This window comes from Lissotriton vulgaris, chromosome 7 (assembly GCF_964263255.1).
Source record: "Lissotriton vulgaris chromosome 7, aLisVul1.2, whole genome shotgun sequence".
Taxonomy (NCBI): domain Eukaryota; kingdom Metazoa; phylum Chordata; class Amphibia; order Caudata; family Salamandridae; genus Lissotriton; species Lissotriton vulgaris.
In genome coordinates, this window is record NC_141695.1 from 1034002390 (window position 1) to 1034017172 (window position 14783).

At 41.9% G+C, this 14783-nt stretch overlaps 1 protein-coding gene across 1 annotated transcript in view; it reads left to right on the forward strand.

The window, feature by feature from the left end:
* The window catches only part of ADAMTS2 (ADAM metallopeptidase with thrombospondin type 1 motif 2), a 1719397-nt gene that overhangs the window by 877495 nt on the left and 827119 nt on the right, over positions 1-14783 (forward strand). Inside the window, exon 6 of the mRNA XM_086931466.1 lies at positions 4571-4727. Within this exon, the coding sequence (XP_086787592.1) occupies positions 4571-4727 (157 nt within the window). The remainder of the gene's footprint in view (positions 1-4570; positions 4728-14783) is intronic.

Here is a 14783-nt window from a genome sequence, read left to right on the forward strand (position 1 = left end):
AGGGAGACCATCATTGTACTAATTCTGAAACCTAGGCAAGCTCTTACTGCCTGCTATCTATGTTGATCGTAGAACAGAAAATCCTCAGTCACACACTGGTCGTGCGCTTAATGCCCTATCTACCATGTCTAAACCACATAGATCAGTCGGGTTTAATCCGCCGTTGGGACACCTTGTGCAATATTCGACGTATGAATCATGTGCTCCATGCCCCTGAGCTAGCAGATGACCTCTGAGCGCTTGCTTTTCTACACAGAGGGCAAGCATTTAACTCAGTCAGCTGGGACTATGTCTGGCAAGTGTTAGCTAATGTTGGGTTGGGGCACAACTATATAATATGGGTTAAACTACTGTATGAGTGCCCAATAAAAAAAGTGTGCGGACTGGACAATATGTCTCGCCCCAGATTTTCCTAGATCGAGGCACACAACAGGGGTACCCATTACCTCCTCTGATTTTCGCCCTCGTGATGGAACCTCTCATGTGTCGTCTCTGTCAAACGCTGCAGTTTGGGGCATACCAGTGGGCCATATGGAAAATATAGTTTCGCTTTATGCGGATGACGCAATGATTTACCTACATCAACCTGACATTTACGCCTGTTCAGTTAAACTTCATCCAAGAATTTAGCGAATACTCAGGCCTTCGAACTAATAATACCAAATTGGTCCTGTTCCCGATAGGAATCTGGGGGAACTACCTGTGGACCAACTGCCAGCGACAGGTATACTGTGGAAGACAGCTAATGTCAGGTATCTTGGTATTTACATCACACATGGAGTACAACAGACCTATGATTTAAATCTGGGCCGGGTAATCTTCAATCTACACCCATTGATAGAGTTCTGAAACACACTGAAATTGTACCTAATGGGCAAGACAGCCCTCATTAAAAATGGTTGCACTGCCCAGATGTGTGTACGTCCTCCAGGGAGCCATGTATGAGATCCCCCAGTGGATGTGTAGAGATTTGGATAGTCTTCTGGTGCAGAACCTGTGGACAGAAAAGCATTGTAGAATTGGGTTGGCAACTCTCAAAAGGTAATGGCAAATAGGAGATTTGGAGGTTCCAGACCTAGAGCTCTACTACTTGGCAGCCCATCTCCAACATTTAATACATTGGTTGGATAGGTAGAATTACTGGAAGAGATCACTCCTTGCTGGCATGGACAACCAACACCAACTAGGGGCGCTGCTGATGGGGGACAGAAGTATCCCTGAAATGCTACCCCATTTGATCTGACTGTTATGTCAACTCTGGGAGAGGACAGTGTGGTGGATACTACAGCGGGCGCCATACGCCCCAACCTAGACCTGTTGAATGTGCATTCATTTGCCCAAACAACCCAGACAATGCCAACAGATAGATGGAGATAGGATGGATGTATTATGCTATCCGACCTGTATCCAGGAGGGTCACTTTTTTAATGTTGTAGGATGCTTTTAGGTCATTTGGAATTGGCCAAGGCCAATTTTTACAGGATGCAAAAATAGCGGCCACAGCCAAACAGTTGTGGCCATAGTTTGCCAACGCCCCAGAGCTCACACAGACCATGGCTACTATGCTTTCACTAGCAGGGTGTTGTGAACAAATGATCGGACTTTGCGGGTGGACTGGCTGTTGGTACCACTTCGATTGGAAGAGATCTGGCAACAAGCTGGCAAAGAACCCTTTACACCTAAGGAGTGGCATAAAAGGCATAAAACTCACAATGCTAAATGTAAGGTTTGCATAAACACGTTTCAAACTGATACAATATAACTACATCCACATAGCTTATCTCTCCTTGAAGAGACTGCACACTAATTACCTGGCACTAGATGTGGTTATACAGAAGCCAATTTTTTTTCATAATGTGTGGCATTGTTCGGTTATTACCATTTACTGGACAAAGCTGTTAGCCCACATCAAATCAGTAACAGAATGGGAAGTCCCTTGTAAGATCAAACAATGTCTGCTGGGTTTATTCCCTGAAAACACCAAGCAGAAGCTAGGCAGGAGGTTTAGCTGGGGCTATTAGTGGCTAAGAGGCAGATTGGGATTAGCCGATTTGGGCTTAGAGAAATTATTTTCTAGAGTGGGCGGGAGCTGAGGAGGCGCATATGTGATGGACACGACGGGATAAAAAGGTGGCAGATGACCTGCTTTCTTGGGGAGTGGTGACACAGACGCTTGTGGCACTCCTAGAGAATACTACATCCAATTGAGTGCATGTTACCCAAAATTGTGCCCTAAATGAGACAGAGCCCAAAGAGTGAGGAGGCCAATAGGCACAAACGCAAACATAAAAAACCCTATTGATCAAGCCCCCTAATGAAAGTTTTATGACTACATCAGTATGTTTTCCCTGGATTTCTTGACCAGTCTGAGTATGGAAGCAATGGGGGTGGGAGCGGGTGGGGGAGTAAATGTGGAAATATGTGTTTTGTTCAAATGTCTATTCTAATTATTGGTGAATAATGACTGCTACTTCAATTCAGTACGTGTTGACTTAAATGGCACCACCATGTATACAATTGGAACTGAAGTATGATGTGCGATGTTTGTATGGTTCTATAATGGAAAACAGTAGCTGTGTTATTTTGAAATATTACTTATATAGTCAAGCTTGTTGAAATGCCATTAAAAAACTTTTAAATAAAAATGTAGGTTTAAGCTTTGCATGTCCTGGAAATAAAAATCCCTTAAATTAGATTTCACTACTGCAAGATCTACATCTCCCATAAGATAGCATTGGGCTAATTTATTAAATGTATTGACTTTCAATTGGGAGCAGGTAGGAATGTCGAGTTTGGTGTCTAAGTTGTAATTTAAAGCCCTCTATAATGGTACATTCTAATTTTAAGTTATATTTTTGAAAATGCCACTTCTAGAAAGTTGGCATTTTCATGTCCCAACCATTTGTTTCTGCAGCCTGTATCCTGGGTCGCATGAATAGGTGTGGCTGGAAGTTGGTCCTTGTTTATTGCTCCCAGGCAGTAAGACAAAGGGAGGCTAGGTGTGAGCCACTCTGACTTAATGAGGAGAAGAAGCTGTCACCTACCACACATGCACATCACAAAGGCTCTGCCTGAACACAATCACAAAGGGTTTGACGTTAGTCTTTTGTGCCCCCAGACAAGCTGGGGCTGGAGCAGTGATGAAGGGGATGCCTGACACTTCAGGGGGTGGGAAGCATTCAGAACTTTCTACAACTTTAAAGTGAAGTGAGCACCGGGTATAAATAATGGACCCTCAGACCCAACTAAACCTTTGGAAGACTCGGAAGAAGGATTGATGTGCTGCTTACCTCTGGTGTAAGTGAGAAGGAATGGACCTCCAATTTCGGCCCTGGACCACCAGAGTGATTCCAAGGGCTAGTTAGATGACCTCCTGATCAGAGCCTCAGGGACAGAACAAGCTCCAACAACCTTGCCCTCAGCATCAGGACTGCCTGCCAAGTGGTGCCACCACAATCCTGGAACCTTGGAAGTGGGTCTAAAGGTGCTCTGTTAGCCCAATTGTGGTCACTGCAGGAACTAACACAGCGTGACGCACAATCCCAGAAAACTCCACATCAGAACCACTGCATGAGGCTTCTCCAATGCAAGACCTCATATCCCAGCCCACAGTCTCTTCTGAATGACTGCTGCGCAGGGCATTCTCAATAATGTATCCACATCGCAAATCCCTCGTCGATGGCATCCACGAGGAGGAATCGGGACTACACATCACAAGTCCGGCAACTTTTTCGGAAGCAGTTGGTAAGTGTTGCATCTTTAGCGCAGGACTTCACATCGGAAGCCCCTTGCCGATAGCATCCTTGATGACAATACAGCACCTCACATTGCAACTTCTCGGAACTGCTGCTGCATGATGCGCTCTCGATGTGTGATCTCGCAACACTCCGCAACCAGGATTTAAGGTACTTTGTTCAGTGAGCCTGACTTGGTTCCTGTAGTCTGCCTTTGCTTCATCGCGGCCAGCCTGAACTTGTAACTTTGCCCTGGTCTAGTGCGACCAGATAAACACAATTGGTACTAAGTGCTTTTTGGCCCAATTTTCACTTAAATCTTTAAAATTGCATATCTTCAGTTCTATTGATATTTCTTCTTATGGTCTTAAAGTATTGATTCAATTTTACTCTACTTTTCGAAATTGGTGTTTGATTTTTCTTGTGTTGTGGTTCACTTTATTACTGTTTGAAGTGTATCATAAATATTTTACACATTGCCTTTAAGGCCTGACTGCTTTTGTGTCAAGCTACTCGAGGCTAATTTGGGGTACACTTGTGACTTCACCTTGACAAAGATTGTGGTTGCTGCTTGAGTAGGGTTTCGCCCCCTTCAATCAGTAACCCAATTTCTAACAGAGATCATATAATTTTTTTTTTTATCTTTTACATTTGTTTTATTATAGTTTGTCTTAAATATTGGCTTTATCAAATAACCAATATTTATAAATGTCATTATGAGTGTGGTATGTGAGTTTCTGCAGACGATATTTTTACTAATGATTATGTTTACAAGCCATTTGTTGGATACTCTCAGCGATATTGAACATGTCCATGTTTCTTGTTTCTATCTCTAGTCCACAAGTTTAATTGAAGTTGGAAACCCATCTCAGAGTTTGGAGAATGTTTGTCGATGGGCCTACCTGCAACAGAAACCTGATAATGGGCATGCAGAATATCATGACCATGCTATTTTTCTAACACGTCAGGAGTTTGGCCCATCCGGCATGCAAGGTATGAAATACATTTGCTAAGAAAATATCTTGTACGATGTAGAGTGTCAACATACGGTACAAGTTTTAGTAAGTAAAGGTTAGAAGACTTACCCCCAGATTCATCAAGAACACATTTTGCGATTCCTTAATAGCGAAAAATACTGATTCGCTATTAAGGAATAGCAAAATGCTATTCATCAAGAAATCACTTAAAAAAACGCGATTTTTAATAATTCCTTAATTGCGACTCGCAAATTGTGAGTTGCAATTAACCTTAGTGCATTAACTTTAGTGCTTTTTTCAAAGTTTTTGCTATTTACCACGTAGTTAGACTTTGCGGTAAATAGCGGCCCCAGATTGCGAATTTGCATTTTAAAAATGGTTCATGAATTACTTTTAAGGAATCTCAAATTGAGATTCCTTAAATGCAATTAATCGCAATTTAGCGATTTCTAGAATTGCGATTTTTGCAATTGGGATGATGAATCCCAAATGCAGAATATGCAATGAACAAGCCATGCACTGCAGCGGTTACTGGTCACAGCTTGTGTTCTTGTCTTGACTTCTCCAAAGCTATCACTTTATAGGCACGACAACAGAAGTGCTACTTTAACGTATATGTATTGGTTGCTGTAGATTATGTAACAAAGAAATTATTTGCTTATTTTTAATGAGCTGGGCAGAGCAGAGCTAAACCTTAGCGTGCCATTTAATCCAGCAGAAGCACAATGCATGAAATAATTAATGTCAAAACTTGAACCCTAAAGCCAAGAAACCCATGAAAATGATCACTGACACCCAACTCTACCCAGCATGTAAAAACTGCCCTGCATAACAGACGACTAATCCTTTCTAGTGAAGTCTTGGACGTTCTGATTCTTTTCTGGGATGGGTCTCCGCTCTCTGTATTACCCAGTACTGGTTTTAACACTCTCATCCATTTGTTTCTAATTTCACAGTCAGTGCGTGATCTGGGTCTCCTCTGAAATTAACAGTTATTAACTTTTTGAGATAGTGTTTATTTTCTTTTGTTGTACCCCTCGCCTCCCATGCAAGGACCAACTTCAAAGGATTAGAGTTTCTTCATGCAGTGTGCCTAAAGGAGTAGGTGGGTCGTTTTTTTTATCACTTGCTTTTAATATTCCATTCAGGATCGGAAACAAGTGTTCGTCACTCCCCAGAAAAATAAATGTAAGCATGATTTGATTAAGATCTGTTATACAGAACTGGGACTGGGCCCTTGTATAGTGAGATCATAGGCTGAACCGCATACAAGAATGTATACAAAAAAGTGCCTGTCCCCCTGTTGTTTTTTTGTCTTGTATGATTCAGTACACCTTAATCTACTGTACCCACCAAAGTATATCATATACTTAAGTTGCTTTAATTTAATAGTATTTTATTAATTTTCAAATGATCATCAGATCACATTGCAATTCACGATAAACTTTAGACACATTTCAGACCAGTTGTATTTAAGGCTGCTCCAACCAGCACTACTAAATCAGTTATGTGAGCAAGTGCATCAGAATGAGTGAATGTGAAATAATTATTAACACAAATTAATTGTTAAAAAACAAATGTTTCTGTATATGGATTTTAATTTAGAAACACCCGTCGATTGTCCACTTGAGGGAAGAAATTCTTCGCAATTTTATTGCCCACTGTCAATGTTCAGTGGCTGCATTATAACCGAAATAATTCTCCTTACACCCAGTTCCCATGTCAACATGTTTCAACCTCTATCTAGCCTTTGTGAGGTGTTGTCAGGACAGGGGCTGGTGATGAAGTTCTATGGAAATGTGGATTTGGATTAGTATTGAATACTTTGGATAAAATGAAGAAAAGGGGAGGGGAGAAAAATGTATGACCACTTACCTAGTCATTGTGTACTGATGAAAATTCCGCAAGCGTCTAGTCGGGGAAAAAAATGATAAAGAATAATTTTGAAAAACGAATCATTTGGGTCTTGAGCGTCTCTTGGTATATTCAAAAAGAGAAACAGGTGTGGTGAAAATGCATGAATCTATATGATAGTGGTACGAGTCATGTAAGTGTAAGTAAACCACCATGCATGGCTCACCTGTTTTCCGGTAATTTTTATAATCACTGTTGTTTGATTAAAAAAAATTGCAGAATTAGTGAGCCGTGAAGCATGATCTAGTCGTGGTCATTTACAGGAAACAATCCCTCTAAGGCAACTCACCTGTTTAATAATGTGCAGCACTCACTGGGGAGAATTTCTTCAAAGATGTGTAGCGATCATGAACAGTAGGAAAGTGATCACTTGGATAGAGCAAAGATGAGACACTGAGTTTTTAAATCCGTGGTGGACTGCCTCGTGTTCCCTCGTGAAGACTCATTGAGGTTGTAAATTTTTGTAAACCTCCAATGGGAATGCCTAATATGCAAGTGTAATTAAATCTAACCCCAAGGAGTTTTGGTGTTATATTGGTTGTAACTTTAGGGATAGTGGTTTACACATTAATATTATGAAAGTTCTTGCTGGAAAAGAATGTTTTGTGTTCTGGAGAGAGATCTAATTAAACATTATGAATGAATTTGATCTGCATCGCTAAAAAGTGCACTGAGACACGTGATTAGCTAGAACCACAAAAGAGTTCTTTTCACAGTTCACTGTTTTAAGGTGGGTAAGTGATAAAGAAGCGCTTATATTAAAAAGTGCTGGTGATTTATTACACGGCTGGAAAATTTCCAAATTGTATTCTGTTTATTTCATGTAATTCATTCATACCAGAGGAGATGTGTCATAATTCAAAATCACCATTGCTTTTTTTTTTGTTTTTTAAGAATTCTTTCCATTTCATCCCCTCTGTCACCTTTTTGGATTGTTTAGATTATGGACAATCTAATGTCTTGTAATCTGTGTGAGTATTCTTTAAAGTGCCTAACCAATGGAGCTGTGATCATGTTGCATCGAATGAGAGACTTAAGTTGGTTGATTCTTTCGCGTATCTCCTGGCTGGTTAGGCCTATGTGTAGACTATCATATGGTCAGACGATGCCACATATTATGTTTTTTGACTTACAGTTTGAGCAAGCTTTATGAGTTGCTGTAATCCCATTGTGTTCCAATACATTTCCTTCCAACATTTGTTCACAGCAGGAACATTTACCACACCTCTGATTCCCTTTAATTGATTTTAAATTCCATTAGTCCTTGATTGTTCTTTTCAGTTGATGTTTGAGAGGCATGTATGCTTGTATAATGTTGTGGCTGATGTTGTCTTTTTTCATAGCACACATTGGTCATGGAATGGGATTTTTAAATGTTGACAAGATACGCTAGTTCCTTTGGACGTTTTGTTTTAAATTGCGATACGAATATTGGCATCTGGTTGACTCTTTTCTCTACTTTCAAGAAGGGTCCCTCTCAGTGCATTCTTTAGTTTTTGGGATAGAGTGTTTTGGTACAGTTTTTACTTTAACACAACTTCATGTTTAAAATACTAATCTTTCTCTGTACAATTCTTGAAGATTCTCACATATTACTTGTATGGAAAGTTGTCACATAGGCTCCATTGGGTGACTGATATCATTCCACAGAAGACTGTTTTTATCTGTAGCTATGACGTAGAGAGTGGTAGTGAGATGGCCATCCACTGGTTTACAGCATTATCCAAGAAACTAATCATCCTATTGTCAGATGTGATACTAAATTTCATATCTGACGTTCTGGAATTCAACCATTCATTAAACCTTTGTAATTTTTCTGGCTTGCCTGTCCAGAAGCAAGATATATCATCAACAAACCTGTACCATGGTGATAGTCACTCACTGGTGCGTTATTGTAAAAAAGTATTTCCTCAAATTCTGACATATATAGAACTAGCAATCTGTGAAGCCGATTGACAGCCCATAGCAGTCCTTTAGTGTTGGAAGTAGTAGCCATTGTTAAATAAGAAGTAGCTCCTAGTCAAAGCTTGTCTTGCCAGTACAAGATTGAATTCAATGGGGAAAGTAATTTAGGTATATGATGTACTTATTTGTTGAAGATGGTAGGTTAATGTGAACTGTATCATAAAAGATTTTTATAAAGCAACAGTGGGAGAGGCGTTTTGTGTTATACATCAATTAAGATCTACAGTTTAATTTTTGGCACAGGAAACATTAAAGAATATTTATTTAGAAATTAGAGAAAACAGTAACAATAATTCATCATTTAAATGTATATTTATGTTGTGTAATAAACTTGTTTTCTTAAGTCAAATATTATTATCAATCTGTAGAAGTGCAGAGTAATCAAAAGGCCCTTAATATATATAATATCTATCACTAAAGTTTAATTAGTTCAAAAGTGTTTATGAGTAATAAACCAGGACAGCCCTCACAGTATCAATCAATGTTGTGAACAGTTCATCTTCACTTCTGGTATTCAGTGCCAACACATCTATTTGTACCTCTAAATTATGAATGATATCAGGATACATTTTGTAAACATATACACATATGCGTTGTTCGTAGATACATATGCTTAGCATATTCTGCCATCTAGTGTTGGGTTTGGAGGTTTGCAAGTTGTTTTTGTTTGAAGAAGTCTTCAAGTCAAGAGGTATATTGACTCCTCCTCTAGTGTGTATTGCGCATGTTCCTGCGACTCCATTGTTAGATATTTTTTCCCGCCATCGATTCAGACGTCGATCACAAAGCTCTGTGACTGAAGCTTGATTCCTGCATCGAAGCCCTTTCAGTGCTGAGTTCTATTCAACCGTCGACAACATAGACAATGAAATACATTGGCTAGTGTTACCTCAACTTTCGGATCACCCGCCCGCATTGGGCCTGGCCTTTAACGCATCATCTTTTTCTAGACATTGAATCGGACGATGACAAACTCTATACACTCCCCGTTGATGAGGGATGGAAAAGACACCCTTGATCTTCTGCCCTAAGTATCACGCCAAATCCTCCAGGCAGGGCCAGACGGTGTGTAATTTCTGTTTGTCCCTGGAACACGACGAAGGGTCGCGTGAGGCTTGTCTGGCATTACACTTCAAGAAGACAATTTTTGTCAGCAAAGAGAGCATCGCTGCGCCTGCTCCACCATGCAGACGTGTACAGAAGAAATGCCTGACATCTTCGGGGAACAGTCGACAAAGCTAGAAAGGAAAACCAAAGAGACAGAGGCACAGACAGTGACAATGCACATCCCCATACTGCTGGCTAAGAGTGGCGACAGCTCTGACTCGGAGCCCGATCCTTCCACACCAGGGCAAGTGAATACATCAACGAAAGCCTCCCCTGCCCAACAAAGGCTGCTAAGGCAGCTTCCAGAACCCCACTGCCCTTGGGCCATCGATATCTCTGAAAGCAGGCTCAGGAGCACACCTAAGTCACTTCACCTGCAAAACACTCAGCAAACTTCGAGAAGTTTAAAGCCCTAAGTGTCTCCTTGGTGCCGGACCGGGCTAAAGCAGCGGCCATCAGATCCAAAGCAACCTTTGGCACCAAAACACCCAGATGTGCCATCAGTGCCAAAACACCATTAACCAGAGCCAACATCAAGGTCGAAGATAGTGTCGATGTCCAAAACACATTCTACATAGAAACACACAAATAGAGGGCCGGATGCAAAACTAAAGCCTGTTCAACCAAATCTTGAGAAACTGAAAAAGGGACAAAAGCTCTGTTAATTCACCCCGGAACTGGGAAAGTAGGGGTAAAATCACTCCCACCTATATTTCACCCACTTTCCAAGAGGAGATCATGGCACCAGAGCCACCCAAGCTCGCACTCCCCAAAAAAGAGAAGGTACAGAGGCAGTAGCCCTATATTTTCCCCTCCTTCTCCTCCACTTCTTACTAAGCCTCTGCCTCCTCCGCTACCTTCTCTGCCAATAATACAACCACTGGCAACATCGCTAGTGCATCCGTAGTCCCAAGATCATCTGACCTCAGAGCTGCCCCACACACCACCTGCACAGTTATCAACAGGTGACATTGATACTGGTGAGGATGTTCCATTCAAAACACCATATTTTCCAGACACCCAAGGGGACCCAGACAAACATGAAAGCCATGGGATCTCTATGACACAGATCCGGTGGATTATACAGATCCAAGCCTCTATTCATCAAAGCCTTTGCCACCTGATTATGCCACATCTTACCACAATGTTATCAGAAGGGCAGCACACTATCACAATGTAGATCTTCATACTTTAGAGCATGAGGAGGAGTTTTTTTAGTGAAGACACTAAGCACAGCTCACGCAAAATCAGCACAATTCCTTCCCATGTTAAAAGGCATGCTGAAATCCACACAGGAAATTTGAAAGCAGCCAGTAAAGTTCAAAGTTATAACCACTAGAGTGGACAAAAAATATAAACCGTGTCCATCTGACCCAGCATACATCAGGGGTCAGGTTCCCCTGACTCTTTAGGAAGAAAGCAAACTCCCAGGGCACCGGGGATGCTCCGCCCATGGATAAGGAAAGTAGAAAATATGATGCAGCTGGAATAAATGTTGCTGCACAAGCAGCCAATCACCTGCGCATCACACATTCTGTGGGTTTACTCTCCTGTTACAGCTGAGCCCAATGGGATGAGATGCAGGAACTATTGCAATACTTTCGGGAGCAATACCGCCAAAAGGGGACTCATTAGAAGGCAGGACTATATCAAATGCCACCAGGGATAGCTGATGGATAGTTAGATGTATCCAAGAACTCACTACACATGCAAAAAAATTGACTTTTTAGGAAACATCCCTTTAGCGGATAGCTATCAAACAGCTGCATGGAATAACCCATGTATATCCACAAAATATTACAGTGTTGATGTCTTAGCTAATCAACAATTTAGAGTGTGTCAAGCTTTATTAAGAACACTTTTTCGAACATCGATATCAATCAACAACTAACCACTGCTTAGGGGAGCACTGCTTTAAATGTGATGCTGTAGGTATTAGTGTACAAGGGAACCCGTAAAGATTGGCCAAGGACCACGGGTAGAACTAAGTATTTTTATTTTACAAAGGTCCTAGGTTGTAGTGATAATTAAAGAAATAATTTACACAGGCTCGAGATGAAGGCTGTGTTTTTCCTTCTTCAGAGTCCAGCCGGACCTAGAAGCGTTTATTTTGGAAAACAATTTATAAGTATAAATAGAATTAGGCGAAACAGGTCGCACATGAGTAACTGGGCACAAGCCTGTACCTAGTCAGAGGAAGACAATACAGGGGAAAAGGAGAAAGAATTAACAGGCAAACAAGGAGAGCAGGGTGGCTTATAGTACAATGCAAACAATTTTTGAATAAGCACAAACCCACAGTAACTGCCGTGAAAATTGCAAATCATAAAACGAGCAGTACTGTAAAACAGTCGACGAACGTTTCGATCCCTATCTCCAAAAATATAGTGGGATCATCTTCAGGACTAAAGTGAGCTTTGCCTGATTGGTCGAGTGAGCCTGTAGGGTTTAAACAGGGAGAAAAGAAAGGGAAATGAAGATTCTAACAACAATTCGTTACACAACTGGTCAGTAGCCACTCTTTTCATGCAGGGTGCAACACGTGCACATGCAGTTGCTTGTTCCAAAGGGCACGGATGGATATGTGCTCGTATTTGGAGTGTGAAAATGACCGAGTAGGACATACCGCTTTTGCTCGTTAAAAATAGTGATCGGTGACGTGATATCTGGTGCGTGGTGCGAAAAAATGACAAAGTGGGGAAGTGTTGGCCAGAAGGTCGACAAGGTTGTGAATTTAACCTTAAAATAAGAGTTTCTGGTTACCACGAGCGAGGCACGGTGGGCTGGACGTGGCTGAAAACACTTCAGTGGGCATTCAGGTTCCGAAGTAGCCGAAGCCTATAAGAAGGTAATTTTATCATACACTTTGCGAATGACAGGTTTGAGTCAATAAGGTTGGAATAGGGTTACCGGGTTTACCGTTTTCGCCTTGCAGTTTGGTGCGCGGCGTCAGGAAGGATATCGGTATCTATCCAATTGGGTCGGTTCAATTTAGGCCTGAAAAAGAGTGGTTTGGTCAGAGATTAGGACCTGTTGGGTGAAGCCGGGGTGGCGAGTTAAGTGCAGTGAAGGAACAGAATATTACCGTTACAGCCTAGCGTCTCTAGCGTGGGCTTGACGGGAAACTTCGATTTGAAGTTTAACCTGTGAAAAAATGATGAGCGATATGAAGGTTGGAAGTGCATAAGGGTGAAGGTGAAGGCGGCGAGTGCAGGCAGGTAATTACCGTGAAATGCGGCTTGTTATCTCCGCAGGGCGCTCAATAGCGTGGGCCTTTTCCGTGCGAGCCTGCAAAGAAGGAATATGGAAGGCACACATAAGGCATATTGGACTGAACCCGTCCCTCGTGAGGGTCAGGGTGGTGTATCAAGTCAAGGCTTACCGTAATATGCTCGTAGTGGGGCCGAAATGGGGTCCCGTCTGGAGGCTCAATGGCCTAGTGCTGAGTGTCTGCATGCAGCGGCGCCTAATGTAGTCCGTGAATGTGGTGATGGAAAGTGAGAGTGGACTAATCCGGAGTGACAGTGATTCCGAAAATGGGCGCCATCTTGGAATGGTCAACCCAGAGAGTGAGTGAGAAAACCAACTGGTGATTTAAAGGGGTTATAAAAGGAGCGCATCCAAATATATGGGCTCTTGTCAAAGTGCGGCTCTCTGAATCACAAGGTCACAAGCTATTTAAAAACAACTGACATTTGAGAAAGTTAAAATTAAACACAGACAATTATATAAGCTCGTGCAGAAGGAGGAAAACCATTGATAGCCAACTTATATTAGGCTAGTCCAATCCTCTGTTCTGTTGAGGCCATCCTGGATAGAGTTGAACTGTATGATGGACTTCAGCTCTTCTTTGTTGAGTAACTGTCCCATGTTGCCACCTCTCGGTGGAAGTCTCAGTACTTTCAGGACAGTCCATTTCAAATCGCTGTCAGAATGTTTTTGGGCTGCAAAATGTTCCACCAGAGGTGCATTTAGAGTCCTGCACCGAATGCGACTTCTGTGTTGCCCAATGCGAATTTTTACCTTCTGGCTGGTTTGTCCAATGTACACTTTTTGGCATGGGCATAGGATTAAATAGATGACATTGCAGGTGTTGCAGTTGGAGAAGGAACGACATTGCATGGTAACATTGTTAAAGGTAAAACTTTTTCCTTCTATAGTGCTGTCACAGTTATTGCACCCACCACATTTAGCATGCCCAACAATGGGGGACAGACCCCATACATTATCAAGTGTAGCCGGAGGTAGAGAATTGGGCAAAGCAGCCCTCACAAGGTGGTCTCTGAGGTTTTTACTTTTTTTGAAGGCAAACACTGGTTTTTCAATGGAGAGGACACCTGTGTTTAGTATTGGCCAGTGCTTGAGAATGGTCTTTCTCAATTGATTGGAAATTGGTGAGAAAGTCGAGACACAAGCTATGCGCTTAGAGTCAGTCTTTTCCTTTGGTGTGAGTAAGGCTTCCCTAGGGCAATACCACGCCCGCTTGGTAGTGTTTTTAACTAGTTTTTTAGGGTATCCCCTTTCCTTGAGTTTGGATGCTATGGTAGCAGCTTCTCGGAAATAGTCATCCTTACAAGAGCAGTTCCGCCTGATTCGCAAAAATTGCGAGTACGGGAGTGAATCGCGTAGTGCTCTCGGATGGTTGCTATTGTAAGCCAAAAGGGTGTTTTTTTCGGTGGGCTTACGATAGAGACGTGTCAATAGGGAGCCTTCGCTGTGATAGATTGTAAGATCCAAAAAGGAGATAAAGTCATTATTGGTGGAAATGGTGAACGTGAGCCCTAGACAGTTATTATTCAGCCAGTGTAAGAATTGGCGCAGGCAATCGTCGCTTCCATTCCAAATGATGAAAATATCATCGATATACCTGCGCCAAAACTTTATCCCTGAGAGGAAAGGATTGGTGGGATTGATGATCACATTGGTCTCTATCTCATCCATAAAGAGTATCGCCAGATTAGGGGCAAAAATTGCGCCCATGGCGGTCCCCTTAATTTGTTCATAGAAATTGCCATCAAAGAGGAAAAACTTCCGTGTGAGGCATATTTCTAGAAGCTGAAGGATAAACATGCTTGGTACAGCGTTG